Raw genomic sequence first — 24,205 nt, 5'->3', positions numbered from 1 at the left:
CTTGTTACACAAGAGAGTTAAAGTGTCAGGTGAGTGGATGGGCCGGAGCCGGCGCCTACGCTCTCAGCTCAGCTCGCGTTGCCTTCGCCAGACGGTGACGACGCCGGCGCGCGAGGGGATGGTGACGTACGAGGCGGCGGTGACGCGCAAGAGGGCGGTGGCGCGCGGCCTTCGCGTGAGTGGCTACGCGGCTGTGACGTCAGCGAAGGTGTGCGTGAGCGCGCCCGCCCGCCCGCCCGCTAGCGCGCGTGCACGGGAAGCGAAGCGACCGAAAGAAAGTTGTTGGCGGCAGCGGCGCTAAGTTATCGGTCGCCATTCTGTGTTGTGTCTGGAGTAAGACATCCGGTTTGACAGGCCTGCGACTACGCGAGAGGCCACCTTTTTCTTAAAACTTGAGAAGGAGAGTGTTGGCATTCGTTTGCCAGTTATTATAAGCCGAGATCCGGCGTTTCCGTGCCCGGTCGCGATGCGAGAGATCGAGGAAGGAAGCGGCGAGGACAATAACAAGATGCAAGTCGACGGCGAGAAGAAGGGGTGAGTGCGCTAGTGTCCGGTGGCTGGGCCTCTTGCTGCCCGAGGGGGTGCCGGCGGATCAGATTCAGCCCGCCAGCTGTCCGCATCGCCGCAAGTAGAGAGGCAGGGATTGCAGCTTTGATCGCCCCAGGCCCGCGTCGCCATTTTGTGAAGCTGAGTTTGAGTTGCGCTGGACTAGGGGCGGCGGAGGGCGCTCTGCGGCCGCCTCTCTCGCTGCTATCTGGCCTGCTCTCTCTTGACCTTGGGCCGCTTGCTCCAAAGGACTCGCTTTGCTATCTGCTTTTAGTTGACTCCGGGATAACAACCGAACTTCACTCAGTCTCAAAGTTCAGAATGGACCGTGCTTTCTCGCTTAGATTTCGCGTTATATCTTGCTTTTGCAGTCCGGCGCTTTTTGTTGTTGTTGTGAGCTAGAGAATTTGGGTCATTGTTTTTGATGGATTTGTCAGCGTCTGGGACATTTGTGTGTTGAAATGTTTGCGATTTGAACGCATTTTACAGCTTTGGTTAAATGTCGCAGTGATCGCGGTGAAATTATAGTTAGTCATCCAGGTTAGTTGTATGTTCTCTTTAAAATTTAATAAGCTTTATTTTCTGGGCATGTAAAATCGGATCGGATTTCCACTCGCCAGAGAAGACCATTTCGGTCCGCTGAGTCTATGCCAGTTTACAACCCAATCCACTAACCCTTTTTCCTCGCATTCCCATCAACTCTTCTACTACTCGCCTACACAGCACTTGATAGTACCCAGCAAAAACGAATGATATTAAAAAAAATCACAAGAAGATAGACACAAATGCTGGAGTAACTTAGCGGGACGGGCTAAGGAATAGGTGACGTTTCCAAGAAGGGTCTCGGCCCGAAACGTCACCTGTTCCTTCTGTTCAGAGATGCTGCCTGTCCCGCTGAGTTACTCCAGCATCACGTGTCTACCTTTGGTGTAAACCAGCATCTGCAGTTCCTTCCTACACTTTAAAAACATCGCAGATCTGTTCGTGGAGGGGTGGGGGCAATAATTTTGTCTACAACATGTTTACTCTGTTTAATTATATCAAGGGTGATTGAGATTCCTTAGTTTTGAAAATATTGACTGATTAAACTAGTAATTTATTAAAGTGAGATTATTGATGGGTGACATAAATTTGAAAAGATCTTGAGTAAAGTAGCGGTATAATAATAAGTTATCTATTCTTAGAACCAGGATGTCAAAACTATGGGTGTAGGACAGAACTGCAGATGCTGGTTTAAATCAAAGGTAAACACAAAATGCTGGAGTAACTCAGTGGGACAGGCAGCATCAAAACTATGGGCATCTGCTGTATACTCGTGTCTTAAGCTAATACCAAAGCTCTTAAAGTATTTAACATTTGCTGGCACATCCAATTTGAACCTGTGAATGGGTTTCTAAAGAATTATTCAAAGTGGTGAATGAATCTTAAATCAGCAAATTTTTAACAATTGTCAGTGTATCTGAAAACAAACAATTGATGTTTTATGAGGAGATGACAAAGCTGATCAATGATAGGGGCAGTGGATGATGCTGTGTTCATGGATTTTAGTAAGGCATTTGATAAAGACCTTCATGGTGTGCTTATCCAGAAGATTAAGATGCATGGGATCCATGGTGACTTGGTCATTTGGTCTCAGAACCCACTTACTCGTAAAAGGTCTCAGAACTCACTTACTGTAAAAGGCAGAGGGTTGTGGTGGAAGGGTGTTATTCTGGCTGCAGGTCTGTGACTGGTAGAATTCGTGCTGGGACCTCTGTTGCATCGATTATATATAGATGACTTGGATGTAAATTTAAATGGTTTGAGTAGTGGGTTTGCGGATGACATAAATTGGTGGAGTTGTCAAAGTACAGTGGAATATAGATTAGCTACAGAAATATGCATGGAAATTGCAGATGGAGTTTAATCTGAGCAAGTTTGAGATGTTACACTTTGGAAGGTTGGATGTAAGGGGAAAGTATACAATTATGGCAAGACTCTTAACAACATTGATGTACAGGGGGGGTCTTGGGGTCCCAGTCTATAGCTCACTGAAAGTGGCAACACAGATATATCTATAACAACGGCATATGGTATGCATGAATTCATCAGTCAGGGCATGAATTATTGAGGCCGGAAGTCGTGATGCTGCTTTATAGGACTTTGGCTATACTGTATTTGGAGTATTGTGCATTTCTGATCATCTCATTATGAAAAGGATGTAGAGGGGTGTACAAATATGGATATGTTGAACATACTTGGATTATTTTCTCTAGAATCTCAGAGGGGAGACTTGATAGGAATATATAAAATTATGGTGCATGGTTATAGAGGAGATAGTCATAGGCATAGATAGAGAAGATAGTCAGAACCTTTGACCAAGGGTGGAAACATCAAGTTTTAAACATCATAGATTTAAAGTGAAAGGGGCAAAGTTTTAAACAGATGTGCGGGACAAGATTTTTACACATGCGGTAGGTGCCTGGAATGGGATGCCAGTGGTAGTGGCATAGGCAGATATGATAGTGGCGTTTAAAAGTTTTTTAGATCGGCACGTGGTTTTGCAGGAAATGGAGGAATATGGATCACATGCAGGCAGAGGAGATTAGTGTAACTTGGGCTCATGTTTGGCATGCACACTGCACCTGTGCTATATTATTCTATGTTCTGTGCATAAACTATAACAACATCTGAATGCAAATCTCTCACGGAGAAGCAAGTTATGATTTAAACTCACTTGGCTTGTGAACATAAACTTAAATGCCTTGATTTATCATTGCACCATGAAACTATCTATGAAAGGCACAGCAGCGCCTTTACTTCCGGAGGAGGCTCAAGAAAGCCCACCCGTCCCCCCGGATCCTGACCAACTTTTACCGCTGTCCCATAGAGAGTATTCTGACTACCTGCTTCACGGTATGGTACAGCAGTTGCACTGCTGCGGACAGGAAGGCACTACAACGGGTGGTGAAAACCGCGCAGCACATCATCGGTGCCCCGCTCCCTGCCATGGATGCCCTCCACCGAAAACGGTGTCTGAGACGGGCTGGGAAGATCATCAAAGACCCCTCACACCCCAACCATGGACTGTTTGCCCTTCTCCCATCAGGGAGGCCGTACAGGAGCCTCAGGTCACATACTAGTAGGATGAGGAACAGCTTCTACAATAATACAATCACATTGCTAAACTTGGAGTCCCGCCGATAGATTTCTCCGGTCCCTCCGTCCCCATTGTTTAATTATACTGTATTTTTTTTATTATTCTGTATCTTCTCTCTTTCTATTTTTTTTTAAAATTTCTTTATGCACAACTACTACGGACTGATGCAAAACTGCATTTCATTGTACTCATACTTGTATTTGTGCGATGACATTAAAGTTGAATTGAATTGATATCTCTAGTTACTAGTTTTAGCATGTGAAATGTGACTGCTAAGGACCTTATAATTCTTGTATATTTTCATTTCATTTGTATTTCTGTTTTTTTTTGTGTGTGGTGTTTTGTTTTCCTGATGTTTATTATCTGCACAAAGCCAATTTCATTCATCCACTGTAATGGAAAGGAATTTTAGGGAGATTTCTTATCTGCATTCTGCACATGTCAACGACTCAAGCTATTTGACCGTCAGACGAGAAAACTAAAAGGAACTATGGAAACTCCACGAGATGAGTGATATTGCATTCAGAGCTTAAATCTGAAGCTGGGGCTGACATTAGGTGAACCAATTTGTTCTTCCTTCCCTCCTGGTCTAGAAGTTGATTTGGAACGTGTCCAAATCTGCAAGAGCATGCATTTAAACAAAAGGTCATAACTCTGCCAGAAGAGTTGCCAAGTTAAATCAAATTTAACTGTCATATCCACAAGTACGGTGATGCACAGGTACAATGGAAAATCTTGTTTGCTGGAGCATCAGTGGCATACCAGATCCAGGTTCGATCCTGACATTGTGTGCTGTCGACATGGAGGTAGCATGTTCTCCATGTGACTGTGGGTTTACTTCGGGCGCTCCGCCCACATCCCAAAGATGTGTTGGTTCGTAGGTCAATTGGTCAATTGGCCTCTCAAGGTGTACTATTTTAGGCCTACATAAACATTACAATTCGTGTACAGAAAGCGGATGTGAAAGTGAGATTGCATAGAATTAGTGTGAACGGGTGGTCGGTCAGCCAAAAGGCATATTTTTACGCTGTATTTAAACTAAACATAGACTCGAACAAACACACAAAAACATAAAATTACACACATGGCAGTAAAAAGAAAGAAAATGCAAAGAAATAAGACATTAGTACAAAACAGAATTTTTAAAAAAGCACAGGAGGAATCTGTAGATTTCTGTTGTGAGGGAGAATTAGGGTTGCGCAGGTTTTTTCAACAACCTGATAGTTGTAGCAAAATAGCTGTTCCTAAAGCTGGTACTGTGCCCAATGGCATCAGTGAGAAGAGAGCATGGTCTGGATGGTGAGGATCCTTGCTGATGGATGCCACCTTCTTGAGGCAGTGCCTCATGCATGGTTTCAATGGTGGGGAGGGTTGTGCCCATGATGGACCAGGTCTTCCCATTTTTACTAGGCTTGGTGTCATCCTTTGTCTTTTTCTTTGGATGGAGTACTTCTTATGTGAGCATAAGTATAAATAGTTTGTAATGAAAATTAATACTCCTGTAGTAGATGAAATTTAAATGAGAATTTTGTTCATGAACATTGATAGTGCAAGATGTAAACACGAATCACTGGATCAGACCGTGGCTGATTTATCCATGATCAAGTTGAGGGATTACATGTACCCTGGAGTTATCATTGCCCCCTTTTTCTTTTTTCTCTCTATGGTTCACCACTCTCTTGCATCAACCCACCCATTTCTTTTTTTAGGAGTACCGGATCAATTATATTAGATAACCTGTTGTATCTAGGAGACTCAGTTGAGTTGATTTTGTCCTCGTCTGTGCTACCTGACCTGCTTGTATATTTGCAACAATTTCTGATCATGGATAAATGCAGCTATTTAATCGCAGTGAAAGTCATCCAAATTATGTTTCAAGAATCCCAGTGTTAATTACGGCTCTCTTAAGCAAATTGCATCTAATATTTCTGTCCAAGAATTGAAGCTGTTCCACATAAGTAGCCCAGATAAAAATCACCTTTGGTGAGTAGCCTTTACTTGGGGTAGATCATTGTATAGTTAAATCATTTTTTTTCACATTGGATAAAGAACATAATTTTTTTTATGCGTGCAGTTAGAGCCGCTGTTGAATTCGATTTTTTTTTAAAGAATGTGGTCTAGAATAAGATTTTTTTGTCTTGCATTTAAAAAGTGAAACAAAACAAAAATGTTTTTTAAATTAGAACTCTCGTGACTGTTGGGTTATACAAAACTACGCCCATTCAGAATTGGCAAATCGCTATATAAATATTTGATATACGGAATAAAGTTAGTAGTTGCATAACCTTTTATAGTTAATAAATTATTAACACATTTTTTCTCCAACTCTCATTCATTGATGATTTTGAAAATGATGACATGGCTTTGTATTACAGAAAATCACAATGTAGTGCTTTTCTTCAGGACTCTATCCTCTGTTAAGCCAAGAATTGCTTGTATTCTACTTACAGGGATAGGGAGTGATTGATTATGGTTGTGATTGCATGGGGAGGTATATAATTGATACAATGAATAGGAATGACCACACCACCATTTACAACGCAAGCCCAAATCTGAATGTTCCACAAAGAGAAGTTTCCGTCCCAATTCAGCAGCACCTCTGTTATCGAGAGGGTGCAAATTAGGCGAATGATGGAATGCATTTTCCCTACTTGCTTCATGAGTGCTATTTAAACAATAATCAAAGTTTAACATCTTCAAGGCCAGAGCACTCCGTTTGTTGGATGTTCTGTCCAAGACTTTGAAAGTCCACTATTACCAGTGCAGTAGCCCTGTGACTAGGGCCTACATGGTCTGTAAAATTGATTGCAGGCATTCACCAATACTTCTTTGGAAAAACTTTTCCAACCTGTGATCTTCAATGCCTAGAAGGGGCATTTTGGAACACTACCTCCTGCACGTTCCCCTCCACATATATTCAACACTGGGGGGAAATCTTTGCACTGACAGCATGGATTACCTCCCATTCTCAAAAGCTTTTCAGATGTTCCCCTTTCCAATGACATGAAATAAAATATTGATGTCTAACGGGGATTCAAAAAAAATTATACCATGATCGTCATGTTTGTTAATTAATGCGTGGGCATATTTCACTTACAAATTAATTTGTACCTGGATTGCTTCTAGTTTTGTAGCTAAACTTAAAGGCACGACTTGATCTTAAAACCTTATGAAGACTTGTGACCACCCATGATGGATGTTTTGGATTTTAATATTCCAGATTACATTATTTAAGAAAATTGTGGGGAAGGGATCCAATATTCTTGATGGGAGATTCGCTAGTGCCACTTGGGAGGGTTTTAACTAGAGAGGCAGGGTTGGAGGGAACCAGGGTAGAAGTTGAGCACTGGACTGATTTGAAGGTAGCGATTAGGACCAGTAAGTCTCAATGGTGTTGCAGCTGGTAGAGTTGCTGCCTCACAATGCCAGAATCCTGGGTTCGGGTGGAGTTTGCAGATACTCCTGTGACTATGGAGGTTTCCTCTTGCTGCTCTAGTTTCTTCCCACATCCAAAGGCGTGCGGGTTTGTCAGTTAATTGGCCTCTGTGTAGGTGAATGGATGAAAATGTGGGATAACATTGAACATGTGATCAATGGTCACTGTGCACTCTGGGTGGAGGGCCTGCTTCCATGCTATTAATCAGGGTGGATGTCACGGAAGAATTCCGGGAAGATATACTGAGGTGAAATGGCTGCGGTGATATGGTGTAATCCCTCCAATGGAATTATACCATAGGCCTCCCAATAGCCAGCAGGAGAAAGAGGAATAGATATGTAGATTGATTACAGAAAAGTGCAAAAGCAACAGGGTTGTCATAGTTGGGTTAAGTTCCCCAATATTGACAGGAACTTGCTCAGTGGGGTATATCCAAGAGAGTTTCCTGAACCCGTATGTGGAAAGTCCATTTCGAGAATAGTGGAAGAGTGCCTCGGAATAGTGATCGCAGCTTTATAAATTTTAAGATAGTTATGAATACGTACGTCTGGACCTTGGGGGAAGGTACTAAATTGGGGTATAGCAGATTACGGCAAGTTTACAGATGGGACAAAGATTGGTGGAGTTGCGGAGCGAGGGAGGTTGTCAAAGCAGGGTATAGATCAATTACAGAAATGGGCTGAGAGATGGCAGTTAATCTGAGCAAATGTGAGGTTTGGAATTTGAGAGGTCGGATGTAAGGGGCAAGACCCTACGCAGTGTTGATGTACAGAAGGATCTTGTGGTCCAAGCCCATAGCTCCATAGAAACATAGGTGTAGGAGTAGGCCATTCGGCCCTTTGAGCCAGCCATATGATCATGGCCGATCATCTAAAATCAGTACCCCGTTCCTGCTTTTTCCCCATATCCCTTGATTCCTTTAGCCCTGCATTAAATGTAACTCCCTCTTGAACACGTCCAATGAATTGGCCTCCACTGTCATGTGGCAGAGAATTACGCAGATTCACAACTCTGGGTGAGAAAGGTTTTTCCTCATCTCGGTCCTAAATGCCTACCCCTCATTCTTAAACCGTGACTCCCCCAACATCGGGAACATTTTTCCTGCATCTAACCTGTCCAATCTTTTAACAATTTTATATGTTTCTATAAGATCTCCTCTCATCCTAAATTCCAGTGTATCCAAGATCAGTCAACCCATTCTTTCATCATATGTCAGTCCCGCATTTCTGGGAATTAACCTGGTGAACCTACGCTGCACTCCCTCAATAGCAATAATGTCTCGCAATGAAGACCAACATGCAATTAGCTTTCTTCACTGCCTGCTGTACCTGCATACTTACTCCATGAAAGTGCAAGAAAAGTAAATAGAGTACTGAAGACAGCTTGTGGTATGCTTACTCTCATCGGCAAGGGCATTGAGTACGAGTCAGATGTTGCTGCTTTGTAGGTTAGGCTGCATTTAGAGTATTTGTGTGTTATGGTTCCCTCTTTTCATGAAGGATGTGGAGGCTTTGGAGAGGGTATGGAAGAGATTTGCCAGAATTACAAGGAGAGGTTGGACAAACCTGGATTGCTTTCTCTGGAGTATCAGATGTTGAGGGGTGACCTGATAGAAATATATTAAATTATGAGAGGCAGAGACAGGTTAGATAGTCAGATTTTGTTTTCCCCCAGGTTGGAAAGCTCAAAAAACAAGAGGGAATGGCTTTAAGATGAGAGGGATAAAATTTAAAGGAAACGTAAAGAACCTCAGATGCTGGAATCTTGAACAAAACACAGCGTGCTCGAGTAACTCAGAGGGCTAGGAAGCATTTGTGGAGGAAATGGACAGGCAATGTTTCGGATCGGGGCCCTTCTGTTGTTGCACGGGGTGTGTCCTTTTTGCTGAGAATGGTGGGTGCCTGGAAAGTGCTGCCGGGATGGTGATGGAGACAGATGTGATAGAGGGTTTTGCAAAGAATGTAGAGATATGGATCATGTGCAGGTGGAGGCGAATAGTTTAACTTGTCACCAATTTCGGTACAAACGTAGTGGTCTGAAGGATCTGCTCCTGGACTGTACCGTTCTATGTAATTAAGAGATGGTTTCTCCATTAGTATAAATTTTTCATCAAGGGGAAATCATTGACTGGAGTTAAGAAACCTACACATTGGTAAGGTTATGCAAATATAGAAAATAAGGAAGCATATGGAAGAAAAATACTTGAGCAATTTCTCCACTACTGCAACATATACAAAGGTTTTTGTTATGCAACTTTCATAATGGCATGGCTACCACTGTGTAAGTGACAGTGTGAACAAGTAGCTATATAGGCACAGAACCCAGGCTGAATTAATTGGTCAGATGCATTCACTTACTCATTTTAATTTTTAAGAAAGAACTGCAGATACTGGAAATATCGAAGGTAGACAAAAATGCTGGAGAAACTCAGCGAGTGAGGCAGCATCTATGGAGCGAAGGAATAGGTGAAGGTTCGGGTCGAGACCCTTCTTCAGACCGGTCTCGACCCGAAACTTCACCTATTCCTTCGCTCCATAGATGCTGCCTCACTGCTGAGTTTCTCCAGCATTTTTGTCTACCTTCTTACTCATTTTAATTAGATGGATTTACGTTTTTTTGAACTCAACATTTATTAACAAGACAAAGTACACATACAAACAAGATATACAAATTACATAGCATCTATCAGCATCACATCAAATCATCTTATAGTTCTGTCGTAGAAGCATCAGATTTACCGGCACCCAAGCAAGCTCATCAAATCGTGCCCTTAATCAATCTTGGCAGTTGTAGTAATACCGATGTCCACATAGTGCTGAAAGCCTCAGTCCTTAACTGGAGTTTAGCTGTTATACTTTCCATCAAATATATACTTTTCAGTCTTTCCCTCCACTGTTGAACATTTGGTGGTTTTACATTTCTCCATAACACTGTAATCATCTTCTTTGCAATCAACAGCAACACTTCAAGCAAGTATATCTGATTTTTGATATCTATAATTTCTGGAGTATCCCCTAGTATGAAGCATGCCGAGTCCAGAGGTAGATCCACCCCCAAAATTAGCCTGAATGTCTCTCCAATATTGATACAATTTGGGACAATCCCAAAAAATACGAGTATGATCACCAATCTTCCCGCATTGTCTCCAGCATAAATCTGAGGTGTTGCTGTATCTTGCTAACATAAGAGGAGTCTTAAATACTCTCATTCTAGTTTTCCATTCATACTCCCTGCAGGTGGGTCTGTTTGTTAACTTGTGACCCAAAAGACATGTCTTTTCCCACATTTCATCAGTAATAATAATATTAATTTCCAATTCCCATTTCTGTTTCTATAGTGTTTCCTTTTACATACTCTTGAAGTCCTTTATATAAAATGGGATATCAGATTATTTTTTAAATGCTGCGCCGAGGTCGAGAAGGAGCAGGATTGCACAGTCGCCGGAATCAATGGCGAGAAGCAGGTTGTTATGTACCTTCAACGAGGCAGACTCTGTGCTGTGGTGGGTCCTGAAACCTGAATGGAAACTTTCCAGGATGGTATTTTAGTGTAGGTAAGGCATTAGTTATTTTAGAATCACCTTTTCAATGACTTTTGAAAGGAAAGGCAATTTGTAAATAGGTCTGTAGTTGCTAGGTATGGTGGGGCTAGGTTAGGTTTTTTCAGGAGTGGCTGGACCACTGCATGCTTGAAGCAGGTTGGAACAGTGCCAGTGGCCAGAGAACTGTTGATAGAGAGGATGCTGGGACCGGCTATTGCAATGACATCCTTCAGAAGGGCAGAGGGGACAACGTCGAGGGGGCAGGTAGCTGGTCATAGTGGAGACCAGCTTTACAAGGGAGGTTAGAGTAACGGGTTGGAAACAGTCTAATTTAGAAGAACAGACCAATGAGACAGCTAGGTCACGGATGGGAAGGGAAATATTCGTTCTGATGTTCTCAACTTTGCTGGTGAAAAATGTAGTAAATTCTTCCCACTTAGCAGGGGACCCAGCTAAGTTGGTCCTGGGGGTAGGACATATGACAGGAAATGGTACTAAATAGGACCTTGGAGTTATGGGCGTTTTTGGAAATAAGGTCGGAAAAATATTGTGTTCTCGCAGACTTTACTGCTTCCTGGTATTTGAGAAGATTGTTTCTCAAGTTCAAAGGAAATTTGAAGCATCGGATTTATACTTCCGTTCTGATTTTCTGCACTCTCTTCTTCGGGCTCTGATAGTTTCATTGAGCCACGGCCAGCCTTTAGGCTTAGGCTTTTTCATTTTAAGAGGAGCAACAGAATCCAGGATGGAAGTGCAAATGGTATTGAATAAAGAAATGAGATTGTCAGTGCTGTCAGGTTTTTCCAATTTTTTGGCCAACTTAATACAATTTTCATTCACATATATTGATTCTGATCAGAAGTTTGTGCAAAGGACATATAGTAAAACATTGTTTCATTTATTCAACAACATTTTCACAAATTGATGCAATTTCCAGCGATCGTTTTCAGCAATCTTTGGAGCAGATGTATTTCAGTTGTAACTTGTACTTGGTTTTATTCTAATTTTTCACTAAGCCTAATTCTGCTCCTATGACTTATGGAATCCATAATAAAAATGCAAATGCAAGCACAGCCTTCAGTATTGACCCAATTTACTGAGGTCTCAACATCCTAGTTAGTCTTGGATTAAATCAAATGCCGACACAAAGTAACTCAGCGGGACAGGCAGGATCTCTGGAGAGAAGGAATGAGTGACGTTTTGGGTCGAGATCCTTCTTCAGACTAATGTCAGGAAAGTGGGCAGTACAGAGATAATGTATTCAGAGACAGTAAAACTGGTGGGAGAACTGGGAAGGGGATGGAGAAAGTGGGAATGCAATAGGCTACTTGAAGTTAGAGAAGTCATTGTTCATGCCGCTGGCGTGTAAGAGGTCCAGGAATTATAATGGAAATCTTTCAGAGTACCGTGAAATGAAATTGATTGGATGCCCTCCTTTGTCATTATATGAGACATAGTTGTTAATGTCTTACAAATAAGTCCTAGTAGTCAAGGATCTTTTGCATTTCAGTCTGAAGAAGGGTCTCGACCCGAAACGTCACCTTTTCCTTTGCTCCATAGATGCTGCCTCACCTGCTGAGTTTCTCCAGCATTTTTGCCTACCATCACTTTTACTCGAGTGTTGTGTCTTTAGGATAGTTGTAAACTGTTTTCTAGTGCCGAGGAAGTGTGTGGTGGATATTCCTATGGGCAGGGTGGAGCATCGTTCTCAGGGGAAGAGCATTTATGTCCTTTTTTGATATGTAGAAATGGACTGGATTATAAATTATACACATATACCAAAATTGCAAACAGCATAAATTGAAACGGTGAGCATGGTAGTTCGTAATAGACTTAAAACCAGACAGTTCAGTGTGTAGTCTTGACTGGTAATGTAATGTAGGTGTAGAGTGTGTTTGACTATGAAATGTAATGATAAATAGTGCAATTTTAAAGACACAGGGATTCCATTAACATAATATTTTAAGGGACCAGGGTGATTTGAAAAGACAATTTATAAAAATAGGGATTCCAAATGCTTTGTGGGAAAGTGACAACGTACAGCTAAACTATTTGTTAGACACCAATTTACTTGTCCTCTTCACTTTTGGATTTTCTTCTAGTCTACTTTTAAATCCCAGTACCTTTTTTTCTAGAATGTTATTTTGTGAGTGTAATGCTCTTTTTCATGCTCTTATATAAAAAACAAGATTATTACATGGATTATTAGTTTTGAGACTGGGTAAATCGTTATTGAAATAATCTGAGCTATCCAAATTGATTTTTCCCATAGTATAATATCAGAAACCTTCTTTGAAACACGATCTAACTAATATTTTGTCTTACAGTAAGGCAGGAAAGCCATTTAATGGTTTTGTTAAAGCTCCCTCTAGTGAGGAGTTTGGTGTTATGGCAATCAAATATTCCAGCAGAATGCAAGACCAAGCCCCAATTAATTTCTTTCCCCCTCCCTCCCATACTATAATGAGCATAGGTAATCCTCCGTCTACTTTTTAAGGTCACTGGAAAGTGAATTAATGTTTGATGCATTTTTTTTTCCTTTTTCACTTGTGCTATTCAAGATTGTTTGGGTGGATAAAATTGCATTATAATTGAAATACTTTTTAATGCTTTTATGTTTAATACATCAATAAGGAGTTTAGCACTTTGTGAAGCTGCTAATTAATTGCAGAACCCACATTTATGACAAACCCACATTTTGCTGTCATTGGTGTGCTACTTACACTCACCACTGACATTTATGCACTTGCTCTGTTGGGTGTATCCCCTGGTAAGTTCTTCATAGCCCCATGCTGAAGCCACGGTAGGAATGGATGATATTGCTAATTACTGAGTGGGAGTACAAAACAAGCACTACCCACAAAAATCTTGATAAATTTGATAACAAGTGCAGGTATGCCCCCTAGTTGTTACTCCTTTCAAAAGCACTTCCTGGAGCATTAAGGATTCAAAAACTTACTTTATGAAACTTTAGACTTGCAAAGAAACCTAAAATATTTTGCTGGACTTATTTACTTCAGCTGACAATTTGGATGGTTCAATAACAGATCTGATTTAATCCAGGCAAGCATGAGGACATGCATTTTGGGTTGTTTGACACTTGGTTGGTTATTTTATGCAATAAACGGCAGGTCGCTTTAAAGCAAAGGTGAACAGGAATCTGTAGGAAAGATACATAGATAGATAAATCCTTTAATAATCCTTTACAGGAAATTACAGTGCCACTACAGGAAAGAACTGCAGATGCTGGTTTAAATCAAAGGTAGACACAAAATGCTGGAGTAACTCAGCGGGTTGGGCAGCATCTCAGAGAGTCAGAGTCAATTTAATTGTCATTTGGACCCCTGGAGGTCCAAACGAAATGCCGTTTCTGCAGCCATACATTACACACAAATAGACCCCAGACACAACATAATTACATTTTACATAAACATCCATCACATAGCTGTGATGGAAGGCCAAAAAAACTTATCTCTCCACTGCACTCTCTCCCCCCCCCCGATGTCAGAGTCAAAGTCAAAGCCCCCGGCTGGCGATGGCGATTGTCCCGCGGCCATTAAAGCCACGCCGGGTGGTGCGAGGTCGCACACCGGGTCTTGATGTTGGAGCCCCCGGTGTGCGCTCGCAAAGTCCCGCGGCCATTCCAGCCGCGCGGGGCAGTGGTGTCAGGCCCCGCTCCAGGAGCTCTTCAACCCCGCAACACGGGCGGGAGAATTCGCCGTTGCAGGAACCCCGAAAAGCGGTCTCCCTCCAGGGATCCGCGGGCTCCCGGTGCCGCCGTCCGCAGACCCGCAGCAGCAGCGCTCCTCCACTGCTCCACCTGCTCCGGTCTCGGCCAGCTCCGCGACGGCAACGGTGAGTCGGCACCAGAGTCCCCGGCTTCTTCTGTTGGAGGCCGCTCCTCGTTGCGGCCTCAACGACACCTGAGACCCGACGAGAAAAGGTCGGGTCTCCAGTGCAGGGAGAGATTCAAAAGTTTCCCCCCCCCCCCTCCCACCCCACCCCCATCCCCCCACACACACACCCCAACATAAAATAACAAAAACTACATAAAAACACAGACAAAAAATAATAAAACGCGGACAGGCTGCAGAGGCCGCTGCTGGCCAGAGCCGCGCCGCCTACCGGACCCTCTGGAGAGAAGGAATGGGTGACGTTTCGGGTCAAGACCCTTCTTCAGGAATTTTTTGGTGCAAGATCAAAACTCACTATTTGTTATTTATGTGAAAAATCTTCAAAACAGATTTCTAATGGCTCTTTTAATCTCAACAGAGGTAGCTCAGAGACACGAAAGGAAAAGTCTCGTGATGCTGCCAGGTGCCGAAGAAGCAAAGAATCAGAGGTCTTCTTTGAGTTGGCCCATGAATTGCCACTTCCACACAGTGTCTCCTCTCATCTCGATAAAGCCTCTATCATGAGGCTGACTATCAGCTACCTACACTTGAGGAAACTGTTCAATGATCGTAAGTTGTTTGTGGATCGAACAATTTGTTATTTAAAGCTGATAAATATTGACTGTTTATTTATGATTCACATGAAATGTCATGTGTGATCCAAATACAAAAAGACCTGTGCAGTATTATTAGAAATTCACTGTTTTCCAGCAGTGATTACCTAACCTGCTGAATATGAAACAGTTGTGATATTAATTTATTATTGCACTAGCTCATTGGGCCTCTTGGAAATCTGTGTCCACATGTTCATAACCTGATTTTTTTCTTCAAAGAAGCACTATATCTAAATGGGAATTAGTTCATAACCTGGATTATAAATTCAGAATTCACTGCACTATGCTCCCATTGGTCAAAACTATAATTAGGATTTGATAATTCCCAGTGTACTTCACAATTACTTTTTACTTTGAACATGCTATATAAATACAAATTGTTATAATGCAAGCTTTTTTTCAGACTCTCCCCGTTTTGTAAATTGGGCAAGGCTTGGTAATTATGTGGAATATTGCTATATTCATGTGGTTTTTTAATGAATGTATCGTGGAGAGTTTGGTTTCTGTTAATATGGACATTGAATATTCTATGGTACCACTTGGATAAAGAATAGCATTCGCCTGCTATTTTGGTCTGAAAAATAGCTTTGTTTACTCTGCCATTTGGTAGCATTCAACACATGGTGTAATATAAATGCTTTGCTCTCAAATCAAACAATTGGTTTTAATTTGAAAGTGTACTCCTTAACAAAAGGAATTTATTTGGATTCATATCTAACATATACAGGGGATGCTGAGCTGGAAGCTGACTTAGAGAAACAACTTAACAGCTTTTACTTAAAAGCTCTGGATGGATTTGTCCTGGTGTTAACACAGGATGGAGACATGATCTACATGTCTGAGAATGTCAACAAGTGCATGGGACTTACTCAGGTATGGTTGATTATGTTTGCTATGTAAATACTGTGTGATGTGATATTGTACAGAAGTTATGTATAATTTATTGCCATTTATGCAGGGCTTTGACCTGAAACATTGACAGTTCTTTGCCTCTCAACCTGCTGAGTTCCTCCAGCAGATTATTTGTTGCATTCTTCAATTGTTTTGCTAGTTGCTTACAAATCTGGAAGCCTGTATTTTAAAGTTTGTTTAAACTAATATTCTTAATTACTTATAATTATCAATGTTTTTCTTTACTTTTTATTAAACAGTTTGAACTGATTGGGCACAGTATTTTTGACTTCATTCACCCATGTGATCATGAAGAGATGCGGGAAATGCTTTCACACAGGCAAGGTAAGAAAACAGCTTTGTTTTTAATAGATTAAAGACTCCCATAATTAGGACATTTTTATAATTTTAGTTGTACGTATTGTACCTTGTGTATTTTAGGGACTTTTTCCATACAGAGTGGGAGCAGGTCACATTACCCCTTCAATCAGATATAATCAGATCTCAGCCGATCTGATTATAACTTGTACCTATTCCAGATTACCCCAGTAATCATTTGTACTCTTACTATCCATCTATAATTGAGCAATGTCCCACATTGTTAAATACAAGGTAACAAATGGGAAACATGTAAATACTGTAAATTAGTGTGCAAAAATAGTAATTGCCACAGGCTCAGCAATGAAACGTAAATGATACATTAAATTTCCTAGTGTTAAATTTAAATACATTTCTCTAAACCACAGCATCATTTTGAAGATGTGAGTTGTTGGGGATAAACCTGACCAAATTGCTTACCTCAGCATTTACACATTAAATTGTTACAGATTTCAGTTGTCAATGATTTTTGTGTGGTTAAGTTATTAGTGTTCACAAAGTTGGGATTAATTTAATGAATTTATTTCACTGTGTAACATGGTTCAAGATAAATGTTTTCAAATCATTTTAGCAATGAAAAACTAGGACAAAATTCATATCTGGTACGCGTTTTTTTTCCCTTCTCACTCATTTGACTGGGAGGCATACAAAGAAAAAGTACCTCCATACACATGAGAATAATAACTAAAGTAAAAACTAATACCTAACCTGGTGTTGTGGCAAACATTGAGTGTCCTAACATTCACCTGCAACAGGACATACATTAGCAGGTAAATGGAATTCAAAAAGGAATGTGAAGTGTTTTGGGAGAAAGGTGGGGGAGGCAGTATAGAATTAATAGCACTGTGCTAAAGTATGCAGCAACCAGGGGGATCTGAAGTTCTTCAAAAATGACAGAATATCAGTTTATTTATTCATGTGTGTATATATTTATATCATGGTATATGGACACATTTATCTGTTTTGTAGTAAATGCCTACTATTTTCTGTGTGCTTAAGCAAAGCAAGAATTTCATTGTCCTATGCAGGGACACATGACAATAAACTCACTTGAACTATATTAATTGAGAAAAGAATTTGGAATTATGGGTTTCATAAATAGGAAGCATTAAATACAAATTAAATTGAATCTTTATAAAACTCTGATTGGACTCCGACATCCCTTTCTATACACTTTACTCGAGACAGGATGGGAAGATCCTTGAAAGGACATAGAAGAAATTTACCAGAATGTTTCTTGGGATAATGATATTAATTAGAAAGTAGGTTTGAAAAACTCGTCCTGCATGGAACAAAGGATTTAAGAGAGACAATATGAATATATGATGAAATAAGATCAGGAACGAAAATCTGTTTCCCTTTAGCTGGTGGTACAAGCCTAAGACATGGATTTGTGGCTTTGGGCCACATATAGGGCGGAAGTTAGGAAGGATTCTTAACCCCAAGAAAAGGTGATGGCCATCGAGAGTGGTGAAGGCCAAAACCATTGAGTTTGCAAAAGGAAATTGTATAGGCACTCAAGGGAATAATGATTTCCAGACTTGTGTAGTTAGAGCAGGGGGAACGGAAGTGACGGAATTCTCAACATGGAATCATTGGCCAGGTGGCCACCTGCAGTGCTAGAACAATTATGAATCACTGTTTTTGTTATTGGAACCTATGTTTTTAACACTGGTGGTGGTGTCTGAACTTTAGGACTTCTGAAGAAGGGAAAGGATCAGAACACCGAACGCAACTTCTTTTTGCGGATGAAATGTACTTTGACGAGTCGAGGCCGTACTGTCAATATTAAATCAGCAACATGGAAGGTATGAGGTTTGATTCTAATCTAGATCTTGCTTCCTTTTCTAAATATGCAAGTTTGGACATGTAATCCCAAATTTTTTACACCTCGATTTCTCAGATATGAAGCTTCAAATGTATGTCGTTATCTTGATATAGAAAAGATTTTTGACAATTTTAGCTTAAACACGATCAAATAATACAATGATAAAGGGCAAATCCTGAGAGGATAACAAAACTGGGGGGGGGGGGGGGGGGGGGGGGGGGGGGGTTGGTGGTATATACGGTTTCAGCAGTTATATAGCTGGACAGAATAACTGTTATTCTGTTCAGCATAACGTGAAGTTTAATCAAGGCAAATGTGCCACATGGAGGAAGAAAATTAAAATATCAACATGAACACACCGGGAATGGTTTTGTGACAACCTAACAATGGATCTGAAGACAATCTATGATTTTCGAATAGAAACTTAATCTATTAAACAATCAATTACTGGAAAGTGACAATTAGGTAGAACATCCTGTGCTTGGAAGTAATACTGTCCTTTAATCAAATGCTTCCAAATACCAAGTCTCTTTTTGTTTGTCGAGGGAAGTACATACATGCGAGTGTTAGTGCTGAGTAGAACTGAATAGCATGCTGATAAAACTGAGACTTTGATTTGAAAGAAGTTGATATGATCCACCGTCAGGGAGGAGGGAAGAACTTAGTTTGGGAAATTAGCGTTATACCACTGGTAAAAAAATGCGGCAGACCAAATCAAACAGATCATTTAAGATGCTTCCAGAGAAATCAAAATGAGTGATAATCTCCAAAGATGATTGTTACAGTCAAAGACCCTTTGATGATTTGAGAAAGTGGTTACATAGGTATGGTAATTCAGGAAGGCAAATGTTTAAAAAAATATATAAAGGTCCAAGTTAAATATGCTTAAATTGCCAAATGATGTTAAGGACTTAAATCGTAGCAATTACCAAATGTTGACACGTCTTTTGCAGGTCCTTCATTGCACTGGGCACATTCAAGTGTACAAATCCAAAAGTGAGCAGATGCACTGTGGTTACAAGGAGCCACCTATGACCTGTCTTGTTTTGATCTGTGAACCTATTCCACACCCATCCAACATAGAGGTCCCACTGGACAGCAAGACATTTTTGAGTCGTCATGGCCTGGACATGAAATTCTCCTATTGTGATGAGAGGCAAGTTAAGAGCTAATAAGTGATTATTTGTGGATGTTTAATGTATTCCATTATTGGGATTGAAATTATCAAGATTTCATTGCATTTGATTAGTTCTCAACTTTTAGAGTAGATCAACAATTCAGTGTATTTCCTGTGATTCTTTTTGGGAAAAGGGGTATAACAGGTAAAAACCTCTAGCTCCCCCCCCCCCAAATGTCATAACACTGGCTATTTCTTCCCTACTCTAAATCTAAATGAAGGAACACAACCAGAAATGTTAACTTGTCCATTTCCTTCCAAAAATATCTACTGACTAGCCAACTTCCTCCAGCTGAACCCTTTTTTAAAAAAATTATTTCTTCAGATTCCAGCATCTTTAGTCTCTGAAGGGAAGAGGCACAATGAGCTCAACAAATCTTTTTGTCATGGCATTTGAGACCCTAAGCTGTTTGCATTTGTTGGAATTGTAGGATAGTGAACAAAGGGTAATATGTTTTTTAAAGATTAGAGAAACAGTGGAGCATGATCTTTGTTACCATGATGTTCCAGGAAAGAATGGCGTTGGCAGGCAAGAGAGGAATCAAATAGTGCTTTATTTAGTCCAAACATATGAAGTGAAGAGCTAAGCCAGTTGACTGACCTGCTGAGTCACTCCAGCTTTTTGTTTCTATCTTCGACTTTTATAACAGTTTATTCGGGGGAGTGGAAATAGTGGTTTGATACAAATGTACAATGCAGTGCTGCATCTGAATTATTTCCCCTGTGTAATCTTCCTTGCAGAATAACAGAGTTAATGGGCTACCAACCAGAAGAATTGCTGGGTCGTTCAATCTATGAATATTACCACGCCATGGATTCAGACCATCTGACCAAAACCCATCATGATCGTAAGTTGTCTTTGAATAGCTTCTTGTTTTTCTCTTCGCTACATATTTATTGGCATTTGGGCCAGGACCATTTTGACCAAATGTGATTAAGAAATCATGGTGTCTCATCCCGCAAGCACGAATCTGGATTAAATTTCTGTTCAGTTAAATTTCCAGAAAGGTTTAATTTAATAGTATATTTGTTTTGGTTTGTTGTGGTAATGCAGTGGTCATAGATACAGTGAAAAACTGTTTGTGTGCTATCTAGTTTAAATATACTGTGCACAAATACAATCAAGCCGTGCACAAAGACAATGGGTAGTGCAAAGCGAAAAATACCAGCGTTCTGAAAATAATGTTTATAACATTACAGCTACAAAGAAAGTGCAGATTAAAAAAAGTGCATGGGCTTCAATGAAATAGGTTGGGAGATTGGGATTGCACCTCTAGTTTGAGTAGTCCAATCAGTAATCTAACGATAGACACAAACTGCTGGAGTAACTCAGCGGGACAGGCAACATCTCTCGATAAAAGGAATGGGTGACGTTTCGGGTCGAGACCCTTCTTCAGATTGAGTCAGGGGAGAGAGAGATACAGAGATACGGTAGTGAAAGGTGTGAAAACGAGACAAAGGGGATGGAGATCAAGGCAAATGTAGAATGGATGATTGTTAGCTAGGAGAAAGGAACAAAGCAGATAAAATGTAATCGAGGACAGTCGGACTGGTCAGGGAACTGGGAAGGGGAGGGGGGGAGAGATAGATGGAGAGCAAGGTTTACTTGAAGTTAGAGAAATCAGTAACTGCTGGTTACTCTAGCATGTTTATGTCCATCTTTGGTTTAAACCAGCATCTGCAATTCCTTCCTACACAGAATTTCTAAAAATGGTACTGATTCTATTGATATGTATCTTTTGTATACTCTACACGATGGGAGAGGGGGAAGCAGGAATGACTTGGTTTGTAAATAGTCCTTGATTATGTTGGCTGCTTTCCTGAGGCAGTGTGAAGTGTTGATGTAGGCTGATTTGTGTGAGCGATTGGGCTACATCCTTAAATCTCTGCAATTTTTTGTGGTCCGGTACAGATTTAGGAATTCCTGAAAATTACACTGAAAAGTCAGGTTGTTTACGAATACTTTGAATTGTGAAAACCTTGATTGTTTGACGAAAATTAAGGATGTTTCTTTTTTTCCTTAAGTATTTACAAAAGGCCAAGCAACCACAGGTCAGTACAGGATGTTAGGAAAGGAAGGTGGTTACGTTTGGGTGGAAACTCAGGCCACGGTAATCTACAATTCAAAAAATTCCCAACCTCAGTGCATCGTCTGCGTGAACTACGTTTTGAGGTAAGCATCTATAATAAAAATGGTGATAATTCTTACAGAACAGGAATAATTTCCATAGCATACAATCCTCCCATCTAATTAAAATAGCGAACTAGAAGATATTTTGCATGTTATGAACAAAACATACCTCTTCATGGAAATAGCAGTTATAAGCCCCTCTATCCAAATATTTCTGTGTAGTGGAGTAGGTTATCTATTCATACCAACAGCAATACCGGGAGAGAAGTGAGATCATTGTAACCTTGCAGGCTTGCCTTTCTGAACCAGTGTGCCCTGAAGTTCAAGAAATTACAGGCATGAGATTTCTCCACGCATCCGTGGATTTTGAAATTTGGTACGGCATCGCCGCCGCTGCGAGGCTTCACCGCCGCTGTGGCCCCATTGTCGCGAGGCTTCACCGCTGTCGTCGCCCCACTTCACGCCTCCATGGTACCGACCCAGGCTCCAGTTGTGGGCACCATCGGCCGCTTCATTCGACCCGAGCTTCTACCCACGTGGCCCTGGCCGGGGTTCTACGCGGCGATTCGGGAGGCATCGAGATAAAGGCCTCTGTCCGCGTTCCCAGTCCTCGGCCGCAGCCTGTTATGATGCCTTCTGGCTGCATTTCCAAATTGGACTCGCCATTGAGTCAGCAATTAGCATTCCTCAATAGTCACTGGCTTTGCAAATTCTGGCAATCAGAAAATGTCCAGCAATCAAAAGAAGATAAAGGATTATTTGATTTTTCTTTTTTTTTTAATAAATAAATTGACCATAGATTTAAAGAAATGGTATTTTCAAATAATACCTTAAATTCCAGGTTGAGATGTTAATATTTTGTCCACTGTACTTAATTTGTCTGAGTAGCTATGTAGCACAATATGATCATCTTTGAAGTAGATGGATCATCATTTTCATCTTAACTAAGAGTTGGATTTGAAATTAATTTGTCGTTTAAATACAATGATGATCTCCCTAATTAGGCTAAACAAGCAAGGAACAGGTATCATGTTGCAAGTAGGTGTAATATTAAATATTTTCAATGTTACTTAAGTGTAAACAAGCAAGGGGTTGGTGTCATTTTAAGGTATGATTATCACAAAACTTCTCTGTAAATTAAGAAGAGGCAACCAAGTAAAATGTGTTAATTTGAGGTACAATTTTTAAAAAAAATAGTATAACATAAAGGGTAAACAGGCAAGAAAACTGTCATTTCAAGGTACAATTATCAAAAAAATCTGCATATAGGGGGTGCTGCCCCCTTTTACCCCTGCCTGTGGCATTGCCCCTAGGAACCCTACAAGGCGGGGGCAATGCCCCCTGGACCCCCATCTCTCTTCCTCATTTTTCAGATTTTTCCTGATTCATGCCTGCATGTATGCACAGATGCAAAGTTCATAAGAGTTCTGATGTTTGAAGTGATATGCTTCACTTCATTATTGTGAAAGTGGGGGTTAAATGTATCAATATTTCTTTCAGTGGTTTAGTTGAAAAAGAAGTGGTTCTTTCACTGGATCAGACTGAACGTGTACCAGCATTCACGGAGAAGGCTGAGGAACCTGTTAAGGCAACAACCGATCAATCCACAAACGAAGAGGCCACCAATCTGTTTGACAAACTGAAGGAGGAACCAGAAGCTTTGACTCAACTTGCACCAGCTGCAGGCGATACAGTTGTCTCACTGGACTTTAGCCCTTCAGGTTGGAAACTATCTCCCAACATCTTGTGTTTTGGTGATTTTTGCATTTTGCAGAGGCACAAAGATTGTGCTGCAGGCATTTCTTTTAGTTATAAATTTCACCAATATAACCAGTTTTAACACCTCTGCTGACTTACTCCAGCACAATGTTTAAGAAGGAACTGCAGATGCTGGAAAATCGAAGGTAGACAAAAACACTGGAGAAACTCAGTGGGTGAGGCAGCATCTATGGAGCGAAATAAATAGGCAACGTTTCGGGCCAAAACCCTTCTTCATTGGACAAAGTCAGCATGGATTTACGAAAGGTAAATCATGTCTGATGAATCTTATAGAATTTTTCGAGGATGTAACTAGTAGCATGGATAGGGGAGAACCAGTGGATGTGGTGTATCTGGACTTCCAGAAGGCTTTCGACAAGGTCCCACATAAGAGATTAGTATACAAACTTAAAGCACACGGCATTGGGGGTTCAGTATTGATGTGGATAGAGAACTGGCTGGCAAACAGGAAGCAAAGAGTAGGAGTAAACGGGTCCTTTTCACAATGGCAGGCAGTGACTAGTGGGACCCCAGCTATTTACAATATATATTAATGATCTGGATGAGGGAATTGAAGGCAATATCTCCAAGTTTGCGGATGGCACTAAGCTGGGGGGCAGTGTTAGCTGTGAGGAGGATGCTAGGAGACTGCAAGGTGACTTGGATAGGCTGGGTGAGTGGGCAAATGTTTGGCAGATGCAGTATAATGTGGATAAATGTGAGGTTATCCATTTTGGTGGCAAAAACAGGAAAGCAGACTATTATCTAAATGGTGGCCGATTGGGAAAGGGGGAGATGCAGCGAGACCTGGGTGTCATGGTACACCAGTCATTGAAGGTAGGCACGCAGGTGCAGCAGGCAGTAAAGAAAGCG

General features: G+C 41.0%; 1 protein-coding gene across 1 annotated transcript in view; it reads left to right on the top strand.

Moving 5' to 3' along the window:
- Nucleotides 1–295: 295 nt before the first annotated feature.
- hif1aa (hypoxia inducible factor 1 subunit alpha a) overlaps nucleotides 296–24,205 on the top strand; it is a 37,242-nt gene continuing 13,332 nt past the window's right edge. Inside the window, exons 1-9 of the mRNA XM_055640311.1 lie at nucleotides 296–534; nucleotides 14,935–15,125; nucleotides 15,897–16,042; nucleotides 16,321–16,405; nucleotides 18,134–18,246; nucleotides 19,220–19,422; nucleotides 20,185–20,291; nucleotides 21,469–21,616; nucleotides 23,075–23,295. Coding sequence (XP_055496286.1) covers nucleotides 467–534; nucleotides 14,935–15,125; nucleotides 15,897–16,042; nucleotides 16,321–16,405; nucleotides 18,134–18,246; nucleotides 19,220–19,422; nucleotides 20,185–20,291; nucleotides 21,469–21,616; nucleotides 23,075–23,295 — 1,282 coding nt within the window. The 5' untranslated portion in view covers nucleotides 296–466. The remainder of the gene's footprint in view (nucleotides 535–14,934; nucleotides 15,126–15,896; nucleotides 16,043–16,320; nucleotides 16,406–18,133; nucleotides 18,247–19,219; nucleotides 19,423–20,184; nucleotides 20,292–21,468; nucleotides 21,617–23,074; nucleotides 23,296–24,205) is intronic.

The sequence above is a fragment of the Leucoraja erinacea genome, chromosome 9 (genome assembly GCF_028641065.1).
Source record: "Leucoraja erinacea ecotype New England chromosome 9, Leri_hhj_1, whole genome shotgun sequence".
Taxonomy (NCBI): domain Eukaryota; kingdom Metazoa; phylum Chordata; class Chondrichthyes; order Rajiformes; family Rajidae; genus Leucoraja; species Leucoraja erinaceus.
This window is presented reverse-complemented; position numbering and strand designations above follow the sequence as displayed.